Source organism: Symsagittifera roscoffensis, chromosome 9 (genome assembly GCF_963678635.1).
Source record: "Symsagittifera roscoffensis chromosome 9, txSymRosc1.1, whole genome shotgun sequence".
In the NCBI taxonomy this organism is placed as follows: domain Eukaryota; kingdom Metazoa; phylum Xenacoelomorpha; order Acoela; family Convolutidae; genus Symsagittifera; species Symsagittifera roscoffensis.
Genome location: NC_087070.1, coordinates 31,288,058 through 31,306,107, shown reverse-complemented (window position 1 = coordinate 31,306,107; position 18,050 = coordinate 31,288,058). Strand labels below are relative to the sequence as shown.

At 41.2% G+C, this 18,050-nt stretch overlaps 2 protein-coding genes across 3 annotated transcripts in view; one reads left to right on the top strand and one right to left on the bottom strand.

Moving 5' to 3' along the window:
* The window catches only part of LOC134853831 (uncharacterized), a 29,395-nt gene extending 21,621 nt beyond the window's left edge, over positions 1-7,774 (bottom strand). Inside the window, exons 1-2 of one of the 2 annotated variants that reach the window (XM_063869754.1) lie at positions 7,718-7,774; positions 3,195-3,688 (exon numbers count right to left, since the gene is read on the bottom strand). In XM_063869754.1, coding sequence (XP_063725824.1) covers positions 3,195-3,624 — 430 coding nt within the window. In that variant the 5' untranslated portion in view covers positions 3,625-3,688; positions 7,718-7,774. The remainder of the gene's footprint in view (positions 1-3,194; positions 3,689-7,717) is intronic. The other variant, XM_063869755.1, reaches the window with a different exon arrangement.
* The window catches only part of LOC134854228 (hypoxanthine-guanine phosphoribosyltransferase-like), a 449,675-nt gene that overhangs the window by 360,103 nt on the left and 71,522 nt on the right, over positions 1-18,050 (top strand). The window lies entirely within an intron of this gene.

Sequence of the window (18,050 nt, the reverse complement as noted above, 5' to 3'; positions counted from 1 at the left end):
GTTTGCTGAAATCATGTTGGCATACCGATAGACGCGATAGAAGAAAAATTGCTCTGTAAGGAAGAGTCGACAATTCTGGGTTGTTGAAAGCTTAGGGCGTGAGCTATTGCGAAGGTCTTTGGCTGCAAAGGTAAAATTTATGTATATGTAAAGGTCGAAATCAAATTGATCAGTCAGGACTCGATTAAGAAAACACATATCATGTAAAGCTATAGTGAAGGAAATTGGCAAGGAATTCGTTTTTCTAAGTTCTTCTGTATAGTCGTTCACTCCCGTTACCCATTTCAAACATTTTCTGTTAAAAAATTCTAGTTTGCGGCGATATGTTAAAGATGGAAACCAGACCTGACTACCGTATAATAAAATACTCATAATACATAGCTGGTAATATTTGAATTTGGTTCTCATGGATACTCCATAAGGGATTGAACGTTTTAAGAAATGGAAAGCTTTGTTAACTGCGACCAGTTTGGTTTTAATGTGGATATCCCACTTTAAATCACTAGATATCGTTACTCCGAGATCTTTGATAGATGAAACTGACGGAATTAGGTAATCATTAAGGCAAAGAGTAGATTTGGGGGAAGTTGAGTTAAAACAAATAACTTTGCACTTATCAGAATTAAATGTCATTTCGTTTTCAAGCGTCCAATTGATAAATAGATCAATGTCTATTTGAACTGAGGAAAAGTCATATTTTAAATAGAGTTTGCTGTCATCAGCAAACAGAAAGCAATTAGAGGTTTTCAAGACAGCTGGCATGTCATTAATGAAGAGTATAAATAGCAAAGGGCCGAGTACACTTCCTTGCGGAACACCACTTGTTACATGGCCTTTTGGAGATGCTTCATTGTTAATTAAGACAATTTGCGTGCGGTTTGTGAGATAGGAAGCAAAAAGTTCAAGAAAGCTAATGTCGAAGCCTAAATTACCAAGTTTCGAAAAAAGTATATGATGAGGAACTTGATCAAAAGCCTTGCGAAAATCGAAGTACACAGAAAGACATTCGTTTTTTGCTTCGACGTCGTTAAACATCTGATCTAGTTATTCAAGAAGCTGAGTAACAGTCGATCGCTTGGTCATAAAACCATGTTGAGCAGGTGTAACTTTAGCCCGAATTTTAGGATAAATGAAATCGAAGATCATTCTCTCCAGAATAATCGATAATTAAGGCAATATGCTAATCGGGCGATAATTTTCAACATTTTCGGGATTACTAGATTTAAGAATTGGCGTAATAAGCGCACATTTCCAAAGTTCTGGCCACGTTTTAATTTCCAAAACCTTGACAAAGAGCTGCACGACTAGAGGAGATATTAATTCACTGCAGCAGTTAAGAATAAAGGTTGGGAGGCGGTCGTTGGTAATACAAGAAGTTTTAGCAAATTCGAGAGCTTTCTCGACCTTTTTAAGGTTGACATGAAGATCGGATAGAAAAATGATGCGTTTTTCGGGTTGTAGGATTTGAATTTCGTGCTTTTCTAGAAACACTGAACAGAAGTAATCGTTCAAAAGAATGGCTATTTCAATAGAAGTGGATGCTTTTCTATTCATCCAGTGCATTTGGTTTGGTAGTTTCCTTTTGGTAAAAGTTCGAAGGTATTTAAAGCAATCACGGGTAGAATTTGGTCTTAAAGATTCAAGGAGACAAGTTTTATCCAACTCGATTGAATTGTTAAGGTCTTGTTGGATCGAAGCTAAATGATTTGTGTTGGCTGTCCGTTTAGATATGGAATGGTGCTTATTCAGTAAATGAACTGTATGCGACGAATAATAATAGGGAAGTTGCTGGCGTCTTTTAGTTTTATGTGCGCATGATAAAAGAATTGCATGATTGATCTGAGCGTACCAGCTATCTACATAATCATTAGTGGTGGATATGGAATAACATGAGTTTTGTTCCACAATGAGTTTGGTAAAGCAAGGGCTGATGTTACTATTGAAGATCGAATGAGAGAAAGATGATTTAGATAGAGAGGATTTCATAAAATTCCCAATTACAGTAGGCGCTGCTTCAGGAATGGTAAAAAAAAGCAAATAAAGGAAAATGGTCTGAGTAAAGCACTTCATTTACAAATGCAGTGAACAATTCTGTGTGCGAAGTTAAAATGATATCAAGAGTGTTGCCTGAGCGATGTGTGGGTTCATATACAAGGGGCATTAAGCTATGATCCTCAATAACCTCTAGGAACAGTTTTGAGTAATCACAGCCTCCATCAGAAGATGCCCAACAGATATCAGGCAGATTTAGGTCACCTAAGATTGTGTACGAACTAGAACCATTAATCAATTTGGAGTTAAAATAACGTATTGAATCAGTAAGCATTTTGGCAGGTATCCGAAACTGCGACGAAGCGGGGGGGGGGGGGTTGTAAATAAGGAGGAAAATATGATTAACTGCACCCGAATATATTGAAAGAATATACAGTAATTTCTGGTTTAAGCCATGTTTCAGTAATGAACACGATATCAGGAGAATGTAAAGAAAGAAAATTGATTAACTTCAGACGCTGATTTAGGCTCAAGAGACTTTGTGCGTTGATAAGGCATAATTTTGATTGTAGTCAGTCAAGATTGATCTTGATACCATTTCGTTCGAGGGTCAGACCACGAATTTTTAGCTCATCGCGTGGAACTTTTTCATTGTTAATCATGTCGTACCGTTTCTTGAAGATTTTACGTTTCAGAATCTGTTCTTCTTGGTTTAGGGACTTCGATATGAAAATCTTTTCTTTGAAATTCTTCAGTTTGTAAGATTTTGCTAGGCATTTTCTAGCATTCCATTCGGATGACAGACGAACAAGTAAAGGACGCGGTCTTCGTTGTTGGGGATTAGCTTTACCAAGTCTATACATTTGGCAGATACTGAGATTTTCTTCGCCTATATGATCAAAAATTTCGGCCACTTTGGCTTCTTCGGCCTCTATATTGGATGTAAACTGACCGTTGTCTTCGCAGACTCCGTCGATGATTATCTCGTTTTCACATGTGTTGGCCCGGTGATTGTTATTAATCAAGATTTAAACGCAGGGACCATTTCTATAATTAAGTTTTTTATACAGAAATATACCAAACTACTTCTGCGAATCTAAACAAATAATTTCGAAAAAAAAATTGAAAAACAATTTTGAGAAACTCTTAATTATAAAAGTATCAAAAAGCACTAATTAAAAAGTAGTATACAGTATACTTACTATCACATCGGAAAAGTCCACTATTCCTTGGACTGTTGCTGGCTGAGCTATTTATTCCAAAATCTTCTCGTGCCTGTTTTGATACAGGACAAAACATGAGATCATTCGTTAAACTGACCATCATGGCCGAATAATAATCCATTGGTATTCCGTTTTTAACAGGACAGTATGGACAACTGCACAACCCTTCACATTTTGGACCATTCTCAACTCCCTGCACAGGTGAAATACCACGCTTCACAGCAGTATTGTACGGAGGCGGAGTAGGTGGCTTGCTTCTCGGTGGAACAGGAGGACCGTTATTAGTCATGGTGATGCTATGCTTATGCTCTCGGTGATATTCGTTAAAGGAATTTCCCTCCTCAGACGCAGAGTCAAAAGCAGTCATTTGATCTTGTGACAGTCGATAGTTCATATGGCTACCAAACATTACTGCCAGCAAAATGGTTTTGAGGTGCGAAGCCAATGAGATTGATGGGTGGTATCATTTTACACTAAAAAACGCATTATTCGAGAAAACTAATCCAGAGGAAAACGAAAACCTGATAAAAAAGACGTATATTAGGGTAATCAGGTCAAAAGTATCATAGAAACCAGCGTGGTTACAGTCAGGAGTAATTTTTTTTTATATTCCAGTCGAAATCATAAGAATTTTGAAGAAATTTTTGCTAAAAAGTAAATTTCAAACGTTTTCGCAACTATGTGCATCGTCAGGATTTTTACAATAAACTACTCTAAATGACGATAAAACATCAATTTACAAATGTTATTTACAATAAATCACATACAATTTGGTTCTAAACCATCATGATAAAAAATTAGCCAATCACAGTTGACCTCTAAATTACTATTAAGATTAAAATACTTTTAACCTCTAAAATTAATTAAACATTTTAAAATTAAATTTGTCTGGAAGTTTCTGAGTCATAATTTCGATTTAGACATGTACGTTTTGAATAAAAAACCAAAAATATTTTGGGACTAAATTTTCAGTGTTAACTCCCTGCTCCTAAACTCATCGCGCGTGTTCAAGCCCGGTTTCTCTTTCCTGATATGTATTGCCTCTAGTGTTAGCAATTTTGTTTGGTTGTTTGACCTATCTATAATTTCCCAACTAAGATCTGCGCTATTTCCCTCAAGTTGGCATTGCTGAAGGTGGAGGCCTACCGGTGAGTCTGCTTTCCTATGTTCCTCAATTCTAGTGGTCAAATGTCGAACAGTTTGTCCGACATAGGTGGAAGTGCATCCACTACATGACAGTTTATAAACCACTCTTGACTTGAGGTCATTAGAAAATGCTGACTTCAGTGATGGTAAACATGATTGTAGTTTTCTTGTGGTGAAAACCACTTGAACGTTCGTTAATTTTCGTAACCTGTTAGCAAAATATTGGCTCTGGTTACCTCTATATTGCACCATCAGCATTGGGGGCTTTTCATCCTTTGGTGATTGAACTGACAAACCCCTGTCACTATCCAGGGGCTTGCCTTTACCCTCGATGATCTTGCACAAGGCGTCTGAAGCCACCTTTGCGGACCAATTTTCAGGGTACTGATTTGTCAGCCATTGCGCCCTATTAGTTTCTATAGCCTTATCAAATTGCTCCCAGCTAGATGTACTCCTAAAAACCCTGTGTACAGTGCCTTGGATAACACTACGCTTATACTGAGTTGGGGCGCAGCTTCTATAGTTCAGTATAGTCCCTGTATCTGTTGGTTTTTGATACCAACTGCAAGTTACACGCCTATCCTGCGATATATCCTGAGGAACAATTTCACCTGGGGAGTATCCTTCTCCTTGTTCTTAGCTCGGCAGCAGCTTTCACAGTACCAGACTATCTCGGTTATTGATGCGTATACGTCATCGGATATTTTTCCGCATTTTAGATGATACCAGTTTCGGCAACTCTCGCATTCAACCCCCTTTGATCTATATGTGACTTTCCTGCTGCAACATGGGCACAAGCCGTTTTTGTCATTAATTTGCTGTACCCCCGTTCCCACCGGTATTTGTTGTCGTAGAGCAAATTCGTATTCTTTCAGCCATAAGTTTGCCAGAATTACAGCGAGGGACGCTCCCATTGCTAAACCATCAACTTGTACATACCATGAATCATTACACTTGAAATATACTTTGCTGACCGCCATATTCAAAAGCCTTTTCATGGTTGCTCTTTGAATTTCAGGAGGAGACTCCTGGCTGTACAGCTTCTGTAAAGCAATTTCAATTGCCTCCTTCAGGGGAACGTTGGTGTACAAACTTTTCACATCAAGAGATATTATGGTTTCATCCGGATCTAGAGCAATGTTTTCTATTTTTTCTCTAGCCTCTTTAGTATTGGTTTCTATATTTGCTCCATCGATGTTGTCAAAAAACTTCGCAAGCATTTTGTTAAGATTCTCATACGAGCTGCCGGGAAGTGATAGTACAGGTCGTAGGGGTGTCTCATCCTTGTGTACCTTAGCTAAACCGTACAAACGGGCGGGTTGCCCCCCTGTTGATCGTATCTTAGAATATAACTGATCACTTATCTCGTCTCTTTTGTTCATGGCTAGTAACTCTTTGTTAAGTTCTTTCTCAATTTTCAGTATCACCTCATCAGTGGTTGCATCTTTTTTCACAAACTGAGCAGATTGCAACAAGGATTCCAGCTTTGATTCATATGTTTGTTTCCTCATTATGCAAAAACCAACCCCCTTATCAAAAGGCACAGCCAGCAACCCATTATCTTTGAGATATTTCCTCGTTTTTTCAACGGCTTTGTCTCTTGGGGTTTGCCGTACGTTTTTTGCATATGCCTTTGCCGCGGCTTCTATTTCACATAACGTTTCACCAGATGTTTTTTGATTTTTCAATTGTGAGAGGAAAATGTCGATATCCGCCAAAAAATGTGTTTCGTTAAATTTGTCTCTAATTGGATGCTTGGGGCCCATTGATAGCACTTCATATACCCATTCAGGCAGTTCAATATTATCAAGTACCCTAACTGATCGCTCATTTCTCCCCCCAAGAGGTTTATCTTGTCTCTCGGACAGTTTTTCTAACTTTTTTCTATGGTTTTCTGATGTTGTCTTTAAGCTTGCCTCAACTTGCCGCCTCACGAATCGGAAAATGGATGCCCACCACTGTTTGTCAATTTCTTTTTGCACCAGTGATCTCGCTTTCCTTAGCATCTCCTCGTACCTTTTCCTATCCTCATTTGCCCTAGAAGTTTCAGTCCTTAGTAGTTTCAATTGAAAATTATGCACAGCTTGGTCCGAAAAAACCCCGTTCTCGGGGACCCTAAACTTCAAAAAGTCCGGTATTAGATCGTTTTTCAGACATTTTCTCAGAAACTTCAGTCTATGTACAGATACTTGAACTTTTTTAAAGAATTTTAAATAGTCTAACACAATTTTCCAAGTTAGTTTCCTTTTCAAAATTTGTCTGAGCCAAACAGCAGGCAAAAGTACTGTGGTCATTGTTTTGCAGGCCACGAGTAATGAAACTCACAAGGCACAAAGCAAAACAAATCACACTCTTCTCACCCCTGTCTTTGAAGCGCAGACACTTCCTCTGCCCTCAGCTTCTGCTCACGTCTTGCTTTCGCCTTCCTCCTTGTCTGTGACGGTCTCTGTTGTTTGCCCCTGATATTGCCAATCAGCTCTGACAGCCTTTCTTTGTGTGCCACTACCAATCGCAGAGATTTCAGCTCCAAATCAGCACTCTGGTGCAGCTTCAAATATTCCTTGAGCTGCTCCGGGTTGTTTTGCTTGCTCTTGGAGAGTAGTCGTTTTGTAGCTGGAATAATGAGCACCCCTGTGCCGAGAAGTTGACTAAACAAGTCAACACATCAACACTAATCCTTTTTTTCTCCTTATCATTTCCATATCTAGAAAATTCTTATGGTTACTCGATTCTAGAGGTCGTGTCGATATGTGAGTACCCAATTTAATTTTCTTGAGTGTGTTTTATAGTGTTATGTTGATGGGGGGAAGAGATTTTAGGTTGATCCGTCAAGAAATTGAACTCGATACGGGTTACGTTTCTTCGATAAGAACACGTAACTCGGCACGAGAACAAAAAAAAACAAAGTATCGTGTTACAAAGAAAAATTCGTCGATTGTTGTTTCGCCATTCATTGTGTCGAGTACGCTCGCAGACGTATAAGTCACATATGAGGTTAAAGAAAAATAGGCTCTATAACCATTGGCTCAAGTGTCAGGGACACTCTCTTCTGTTTTTCTACCTCAAGCCGTCGGAGCCAATTCGGTTCACTTGCGACATGAGACTAAAACCCGCGTTACAGCTTAAAGGCCACTACCAAGATACCCCCCACTCTAGAAAATAAGAACGCCCCATATTCAGGTCTCTAAATACCCAAAATACTCGAACGCCAAAAACAGGGTCGGAAACTTAGGTATAGTTACTTTTTTTTAGACAGTGGACCTTTGAACCATTTCAGACGGATCAACCTAAAATCTCTTCCCCCCATCAACATAACACTATAAAACACACTCAAGAAAATTAAATTGGGTACTCACATATCGACACGACCTCTAGAATCGAGTAACTTAACTATAAAGCAACTCTAGAATTGACTGGGTAGTTGAATTTAATTCGAGAATTTTGAAATAAGTAAGTTTTAACTCAACAAACAAATTTTTGGTCTGGACCTATGACATTCGGCTTCAGAAAAAGACGATCAGCTACACTGCAACTAATATACTTTCTCGACAAAATATACGAAAGCAATGATCTAGAATCTGTCAATGAGTTAAGTGTATTTTATCTCGACTTTGCTAAAGCGTTCGACACAGTACCGCCTAGTGTGCTAGTTAGCAAATTAAGGTCTCTTGGAATTGGTGGAAACATCATAGGACTTCTAAAGTCATACTTAAACCAAGGCAAGCAATACGTGCAAATAAGCGTCGCAAAATCAACCCTAAAAATGTAACCAGCGGTGTTCCCCAAGGATCAATTCTGGGTCCCCTCCTCTTTCTGCTATTTATTAATAGTCTTCCAGTGTGTATGTCCGATATGGACAGTTTCGGGTATGCTGATGATTTCAAAGTAATCGTAACAAATCAAGTAGCGATGAACAAAGCGACCGATAAGATCCAAGCCTAGCTTAATACAAATATGATGCTACCAAACACAAAAAAGTCGCATACTCTTAACATCAAAGGAAACCTTGAAGCACACTTATGCAATGCAAAACTCATCCCCGTACAGTCGCAACGTGACCTAGGGATCATAGTGCAGCAAAACCTAAGTTGGAATGAAAATTGCAAACGCAGATCGAACAAAGCAATGTTCGCCTTATTCCAAATAAAGCGAATTCTAACATCAAATTGTAACTGGAGAATCAAATTAAATGTATACGCTGGATACGTTGTCCAAATTGCTGTATATGCTTCTCAGACCTGGTTGCCAAATAACGGAAATTTAACTGAATTCGAAAAAGTTCAACAACATGCAACAAAATGGATAGTAGGTTCTGACTTAAGCTATCGAAATCGGTTAATTAAATTGCATATTCTTCCGTTAAGCCTGTATGTTGAAATGCATAATCTCTCAATGCTTTTATCTATTAAAACAGGTGCTTTTGAGGTTGAAAATTCAATTGAAAATGAGACAATATAAGATACTACTCGACAGAGCAATCGAGGTGAATTCAAGTTATCGAAACCGCGACTAAATAAAACCAACGAAAACTTCTTTCGAAGGACGCAACTACTCTACAACTACGTTATTTGTGTTTATGAAAGTTTCGGGCAATTTCTAAATAAAGCTACTATTCAGAACTTTTACTGGAACTTTTTCACTAAACAATACACTGAAAAAAACAAATGTACTTGGAGAGTAATATGCAGATGTGGCATCTGCAATCCTCTCAGTAAAAAAAACTGAACCGAAGATGAACTGAAAATTGGGTGAAAACCGTTGAGACTCTCTAAATTCTGTATTATTATTATTATTATTTTTATTATTATTATTATTCGACCAGAATAATCAAAATGCAATTTCGCGTTCGAAATTTTATCGGAACATCTCGGTGAAGGGTTAGTTTTGATTGAAATGCTAATTTTCAAATTTTCGATTGGCACGTGAAAGACACGTACCTTTTATTATTTCGCACACACTGGAACTGCGAGATCAGAAGGAGAGAACAACAGAATTCTCAGTGAATACAAAAACGAAAAAATGTCAGAAGATTGAGATAGTGATTAGAAATTGTCAAAAACCACCCCGAGTTGTAACGATTGTGCCGCTACAATCGTTACAGAGCAGTTCACAAGAACCAGGAAGGGTGTTGGGACGACGTGTCCAGCCTTCCGAGAAGAAATAAGAGCGTTATTTCTTCAGATTCCAGAATCCGGAGGGGGCTCGGGAGAGAACTGTAACTCGTTATTTTAACAACTTTTAGCTTCCCGGAGTGTCTTGAGTTGAATTTGATTAAAACCAATTCGTTTTCAGAGAACGAGAAGCTAGGAATTGGGGAAAGGGTTGATCAACCTTCGATGGAGATGATGATTTTTATCTACTGAACAAAAACAACAGTAATATAATATATAAGTAGTAGCCCTGTTTTTAGGAGTGTCCTCGTGGTCTGGGGATACTGAGACTCAGCCATGAGCTCACTATTTTGCAAATAATCGAGTTAATCAGAGCGTTCTGATCAATGCCGGAAACAGTAACGTTTTTTGTCGACCCGATGTTAGAAAGATCACCAAAAAAACTGGCTTTGGCAGAGACGGTAAAAAGCATGTAAAGCTGTGTTTAGACGCTAGCCAGTCGTTTTAGAACCTAGCTTTACTTTCCGTCGCATTCGAATGTTATGTACTTCCGGGCGAAAGTTACATAGATGTTTTTATGGCGCCCCTGGATGCTTTTCTTTTTAACATTATGACCAGCAGAACCGTTAACGAGCACTCCTCGCCGAGCGGTTGCTCATAACCAGGCCCTAACCACCGGGGTGGAATGGTAGTTTGGAACGCAGAAGCCTTCCGGATTCCCGTGAATAGTTTTTTAACCTAGTTAAGGCCGAAAATTTACGTACCAGGAAGGGTGGGGGGATTGGCCGTCCCGTTGTTTCCTGAGAGGTTTGTGACCAAAAGCACTTAAAGATATACAGGAAATCTAACAAAAAGTAGTATAATACCTAAGAAAAAACCAAAAAAAATAAATAACCGAAAAACCAAAAACAGTAAAAGAAAAAAGTATAAAATCAGTAGAAATCATCCCCCCAGACGAGATGTGATCCGACAATATTGTTGTTACAGGCATTCATATCAGTCAGGATCGTTACGATCAAATTTGTGGCCCATTTTTGGTGCTTGTACTGTAGGGTTATTTGAGTATTTAAGCACTCTAATGCTAATTTGCTGTCTCGAGATTAGAGAAGAAGACTGATCCGGCAAGCAGTGCAAGTAGCGACAAGAAGGAGCTCAAGGACAACAACAATCGACTGTTGGGTATCGTTAAGAAGTTTTGTATCCACTTTGGTACAAAAAGTAGGATAATAATCTGTGGGGGGGCTCGACAGTGACTGCACTGTAGTGACCCATCACCGAACTGCGATTTTCCGAGTTAAGCACCTTAATTCGATAATTGAACAAACCCGGAGGGGTATAAAATTACTAGCATTACTATTTATACAGCCTCTACTAATACTCCTATAGCGATATTTTGACCCCCCACAAATCGCGAGTTTTGAGCATCGATATTTTTTGGAACGGAAAAAACACAAAATTAGTGCGTCACATCGTAATTGTGCTAGTATAATAGGTAGAACCGGTTTAGTTCAGTTCAGAAGTGGTTGGAACTAATTGGGTACCAAAACCGAATTTTCTCGATTTTTGAATCGACAAGTTTTAAAACCCGTTTACCGATAACTTTCCGGGTTACAGTGAAATCGAACTTAACGTGATTGATTTAGTGGATTCATCAATCCGGAAGGGTCCAAATAGCATTGTTTTTGGCAAATTTTTTCAGCTGGAACATTTTAAATTGGGTTTTTTGCATTGAACTAGACGAGTATAGGCCTTTTGAGCTCAGATCAATAATTTTTAGGTCAAAAAGATCAGAATTATGAAAAAAGTTAGAAGGAACCTATAAGAGAGAAAATTTTTTAGGTAAGCTTACTAACAAAATCTTCAGTTATTCAAAAAAGTAAGCGTGAAAATTTTTTAAGATTGTTTTTAGCGAACTCACTAATTCGGGAAGGTAGACCCTTCACCTTTTATAAATTTTTTTTGGAAAGCCCTTATACCCCTACCAAAGGGTAGTCACGGTTGAATAAGGCAATTTTACGCTGTTCTAGACAAAAAAGGAAGGCTAAGGAAACCAGAAAACCATAATCGAATCGAAATAAGGCTAGTTATAAGACTTCACAGTTACGGTGAATTGTCAAATAAGAGGCTTAGCTTCAATCCGGAAGGGTCTAGGGACAGAAAATACACGCTTCCTAGTTAGTTCCTACAGCATACTAGCATCGGAAAACGTATCCGGAAGGGTATAGGGTGAAATGTTTAAAAGTCCCGGAAAAGCTGTTTTTGCCAATCCGAAGGGGTCCAAATTTTGCCAATCCGGAGGGGTCCCAATTTTTCCAATCCGGAGGGGTCCTGTTTTTGCCAATCCGGAGGGGTCCTGTTTTTGCCAATCCGGAGGGGTCCAAATTTTGCCAATCCGGAGGGGTCCAAATTTTGCCAATCCGGAGGGGTCCAAATTTTGCCAATCCGGAGGTGTCCTGTTTTTGCCAATCCGGAGGGGTCCAAGTTTTGCCAATCCGGAGGGGTCCTGTTTTTACCAATCCGGAGGGGTACTATTTTGTCAAAACTTAAGTGGACATAAGAAAGTAAATAATAAAAGGTATTAGCTTATTAGGAGACATGCTAGGAACCAGTGACTGCACTGGTAACTTGCCTTTTATAAAAGACCAGACTAAAACAAAACAGGTTTAAACACCGATATTCGCGATACTTAACTTAAATTGAACAAGAGTTTGGCACTGGTTTGTGTGGATTGAAATCCAAATCGTTTTTTGGGAAAGTGATTGACCTGAGGATTTTAGTAGGTCTAGCTCGGGCAATCTGAAGGCAGATAGATAACACAGGACTCGGTGGGTGCAATAGACGCCCACATGAGAAAACTACTTCCTTCAAATTTTGTCTGTTTGGTGCGGCACCAAACTTAGAAAGCTCATTCTTTAGAGACAAGTTTGACTATCGACTATCGTATTGCCACTGACTAAAGTACAAAACACATACGTTTTACATTGAAAATATTCTTATTTTTCTTCATTTTTGGTTTTAAATCAATATTATCTGTTCTTGATTGGGTAGTGAGTACACTATCTTTTAACAATTTTGATATTGTCTGACTGCACTAGCTTCATTTATTACAACTTATAATCGATTATTGTGAATAAATTGTATAAACGCTGTACTGTGATAACATACAAGGATTCGTGGTCACTATTATAGTGAAACTTTAGGATTTTTTTGTGTTGGGTTATTATTATCAGCAGTCACACTACAAGGAAACTAGCAATCGAATTGAGTATACAGGCAGTAAGAAGTGATAAATTGAAAATGAGTCTAGACAAGTCAAGGATACCCAAACTAAGTGATAGTTCTAGGAAATTCATACCAGATAACCAAAGAAAAGCAATGAAAGACCCCTTTGTGGAAAGGATCGCGCAGACCCGGACCGACAAAGAGAAGGAAGTTTCAGGCGGAATGGTTGAAACAAGGAGTCAAAAGTCCTCAGAAGGACAAAGGCAAGGTTAGAAAAAGAGGTCCATCCGGACCCTGCCTTAGATGAGAACCGGGAGGGAGATGGACCGGAAGGGAGAGGAAACAGAAGGGAGAGGAAGATTTTGCCACATCCACTGAGACACTGGACCGAGAAGAGATGTCGGAACTGTCCGACATCTCTACTGAAAATGTGGCGACTACAAGATCACCCACCGACAACGTCCTCATCATTTTCAGAAAGAGTGAAGAACAATTTCGGAAGCTTCTTTCCATTTACCATGGGAACGGGTACAGGCAATGAAGCAGAAACCCAGGAAGAAGAGGAGTACGATGACGAGCAAGATGACTTCGGATCTCAAGTCAGCCTCAATAGTTCGACTCAGGAGAATGACGCATATACCGATAGATAGACTGGCTCCATGGACTAATTTGGTGTAGTGAGAACAATAAGCAAGACCACAAACGGACCAGGCCAGTCAGGAGACTTTGTGAACACGACGAATCCGGAAATGCGAACTGGGAAGAACAGAAACACAGGGCAATGTAACCCACCTGCGGATCCAGAAGTGGATCATGAGGAGACGTCGAGGCAGAGAATCAAGACCCGAGTCTCGACTAGCACCAAGCTACCTGGAACCGACAGGGTGACACAGCCACTTGTGATGCCATTAGTGGATAACGGAGCATCAATCGAAGAAGCCTTGACCAACATAGTGGGCAGCATAGGAGAACGGAATGAACAGATGTCCTTAAGAATGAGTGAACTAGAAAGGGCAGTCCACGTCGAGAGAGAAAAACTGCGGGAAGAGATCAACCTCAACAGACAAGAAGTTAGCAGAAGCAAAAAACGCTTGAAGGAGAGAACGGATGATCACTTGGCTAAGAACTTGTCATTGTCGCGAATGACGAGGGAAACTGAGCAGAGAGAGTTACGATTGAGAGATGACATGGAGAAGTTGAGAATTCAACAAGAGCAGACTCTTGGGACTCTTGACACGAAGGTGGAGAGGCGAACTCAGGCTACCATGGATAGGTTGCATAGGCTACTAGGCAGCAGGAGTGGATCGAAGAATGGGGAACCGAACTCAGAAGAACCCAGGAGGGAGCTGAGGGTGATCTTCAATGAACAACAGAATAGGAGAGCAACATATGGTTTCACCAGAGGAAGGGGCAGTTCATCAGGCTATGCCACAGGGGACAATTGAACATCGGGCCCAAACATCAGAGTAGGTTCAACTGGCAACAGACAGACCTCAAACGAACGACCGACGCAAGATATACATGCGACTTGGAGATGTGATTCCAGGAACAGGAGTCATGCGAGCCAAGGAAGAAACAATCCCAGCGATTCGGCCAGGAAGGAAAATCCAGAGCCCTTATCAGGGGGCAATGATACTCAGGCGAGGCATTCAAGAGACGCTACATCAATGGCCACAGCCTATGAACCTCTGAACAGGTCTTTGGAAATATTCCGAGATTATCTAGAACCAATGAACGTAGTGAAAAGTCCAGAAGAGTTTTTAAGAAACCAAGATGCTATAAAGACGAATCTGATGGCTGTATTGATACCTGGATAGAGGTGATGAAACTGCATTTTGAAGAAGAGGACTTGTCAGAAAGGCAAGAATGCAGTGCTCTTACCAGCAACTTGGAAGGGATAGCCCTAAACTGCGTGATGGCCAAAAAGCAAAACCAGCGGGACACTGCTGAGAAAATCTTTGAAATCTTGTTAAATTGTTTTGAAACCAGGAATTGACGATGACCATAGAGTGATCGTAGCAATGTCAAACGATTTATGGTTCCGCGGAATGGAAATAAAGGAGGAAGGAGAGAGAAAAAAAAATCCAAGGAGACCAGAGCTCACTTGGAAACGATGGATATGAGAACGAAACCAGAGGCTAACAAGTGGCTGCACTTGACCCCTCCAATGGGGGTCAAGCTGCACTTGACCCTCATTGGGCGCGGATGCTTTCGAGCGAGGCCCAGTGATAATCAAGAAAATCCATGCCTACTTAGTGAAAGAGGTAAACCTGGCCAAGAATGCTGAAGAAAAGTCAGCCGAGATCGTAAACAGAGTGTGCCAAGTGACCCTGGAAGCTTTCTGGACGCAGAATGTGAAGGGAGAAGAAGGCTTTGACCGGACTGACAGCATGCTTGAAGGGCTAGGAGCCTGATGGACCGCGTCCTTCTTGGCAAAAATTTACCCCTCGCTTTCTCGATATCTGATAAAAGAATTCCTCCAAGCAGTCGTAGAAGTATCGATCGTTGAATTACTAGCCCTGTTCGTGACAATTGTTTTGGCTCAGGGGTGCAAGGACACCAAGCAGTGATGCGCTTCGACAAACGGAGGCACCGTAAAGATGAGATGATAGACAAGTTTCTACACATTTTGGAGATGCTGAGAAGGCGTAGCCAACCAGATGTGTCGAGCAGAAGAGGATGAACCTGGCAGTAGACTCAAAATTCATCGATGGTGTAATGAATGATGAGCTTCGAACGATGTTAGGGACGCATTACACACCGCTTTCAACCAATGCGCCAACACCAGAGGAGTTGAGACTCAAGTCAAAAGAATATCTTTTACTGAAGCCTCCATCAAGATCTGGATATTACAAAAACAATTATGGCAATTTTAATAACGGACCAGCAAACCAAGGTAACAACTGGTACAAACCAAGGGACGATATGAACAAGAGATGCTCTTGTGCAAATTGCAGTTCGACGGACCATCATGTGTCAGCATGCCAACCTACAGACAGGGCATGAAAGCAATAGGCTTTAGCCTCGAGGATGAAGATGCGTCAGGGGTCGATCATGAAGATTTCATGAGAGGAGTATTTGCGAAATTCGGCCCAAGGTGTTTCTTCTGTAACTTGGAAGGTCATTTTAAATCGGATTGTCCACAATTCTGGGATGCTACTGAAAGAAGGTGCCTTCACCAAGATAACACCGAGAGCCGTGTTTGCACTGTCTCCGGAAAATGCACAGCTCCCGGATGGACTGAAATTTGTATATGCGATGGTGGCTTTGCTCTCGGAAGGGAATATGATGTGATCATATCTGCCCCAAATCGCAGAATAGAAATGGAGAATCTGAGGCCACTCAGGGCTGAATTACCCGCGGTGTGGTCTGACATCTCAAAAGCGATGCGAGGATTTAGGGACCATTTACTACACATGTTGGTGTTAGACGAGGTACTGGGGTTGGAACTGTCCAACTTAAGCCGACAACTCAAACTAAAACCAGGAATTGACGATGACCATAGAGTGATCGTAGCAATGTCAAACGATTTATGGTTCCGCGGAATGGAAATAAAGGAGGAAGGAGAGAGAAGGAAGAATTCCAAGGAGACCAGAGCTCACTTGGAAACGATGGTTATAAGAACGAAACCAGAGGCTATCAAGTGGCTGCACTTGACCCCTCGGATAACAGCATTGGGCGCGGATGCTTTCGAGCGAGGCCCAGTGATGATCAGGAAAATCCATGCCTACTTAGTGAAAGAGGTAAACCTGGCCAAGAATGCTGAAGAAAAGTCAGCCGAGATTGTGAACAGAGTGTGCCAAGTGACCCTGGTGGCTTTCTGGACGCAGAATGTGAAGGGAGAAGAAGGCTTTGACCGGACTGACAGCATGCTTCAAGGGCTAGGAGCCGGATGAACCGCGTCCTTCTTGGCGAAAATTTACCCCTCGCTTTCTCGATATCTGATAAAAGAATTCCTCCAAGCAGTCGTAGAAGTATCGATCGTTGAATTACTAGCCCTGTTCGTGACAATTGGAGCAGAGAACTTCGTGAGAGGACCAGCGATACTGCTCACCGAAGGAGTGCAGAATCTGCGACTAGACGGACTTCTAACGTTGATTAACGTTGATAACACATGGAAACTTGGGAGAATTGATGAATTTGACACGCTATCCGGAGCAGATGAGGGAGAACGTGAGGAAATTTGATGTGAAGCGATCCACGGGTTCCTGGAATAAGATAAGAGATTTGCGATATACTCTTATCCAGTACCTCTTGCAGCAGAATCGCTTTGGAACAGGAGAGGATGAAACGATTCAGAGGGAGGAAGACGTGCGACGTCATGCTGGGGGCATGCCCCTGTTAACTGATCTGAGCTTAGCCACGAAGACCGATCCCTTAGCATTGATCAGAGGAGCCACTGAGTTCGTGATGGTCATATATGGACCTGCAGTCACGTTTGCGTTCCCTGATGTTTAGGTGGAGCATACAGGAGGTCGGTGCTGCACCTGAACCTCGTATCAGCAGTAGACAGAAGTGCGCTGAATTGGTGTGAGAAGCATGTACTGCGAGAGCTCATGGGCGAAGACCTATTGTTTGCAAAGATATCTGAGCCAGAAATGACGGTCATTAACTTTGACGATCACTTCCGGGATCGTATGAGGGAAGTGGACAGCGGACACATCGAGGTGTTCCCAAAGCTCTGGAACTTAAGTCTGCATGATAAAACAAATGAGATCACGAGAATTCCTCGTCTAATGGCCGCGTACCATAAGGTGAGAGAAGAGACGAAAGGTTGGGGTGATTACAGGAAACTACCGGAGGAAATCCCTGAATTTCCCCTGATAAGCAGATGCTGCTCGGAGCAGTCTCCGCAGTGCGAACCCCTAGGATGGGAGACTTTGAGACTAACGAAAGGAGAATGGCGAAATTCTCTGAAACAATGGACCCGTATTTTGTGGGCAGAAATGCCGCAGTGCTGCAGTATACGCAGTATGCTTACACGGATGAAGCAACTAGGAGACGAATGAGCAATGCAGCGACTCAGAAGCCTGGGAGGTTTGACGAGGAATGGGTGAAACTGGATCTAGCTCCTATGTTTATGAGAGGCAAGGCTGACTTACCAGAAGCCTCCCTAATCTTAACGAGGGTAAGACCAGACTTAACGGTGGGAGGAACACTACAGACTAGAACCATGCTAGTACCCTTCGGCTATGAAGAAGTCAAAGTAGTTCATGGAGAGGAGGAAGATCAGTCAGCTGGCAGACTAGTTGTACCGAAATTTCCTGATGAGGCAAGGGGTGAAGAGCAAGAGCCCTCAAGTTCAGGAAAGAATATGAGACGAGACGATGGGCAGAGAGGAAGCCGTCGATCGGAA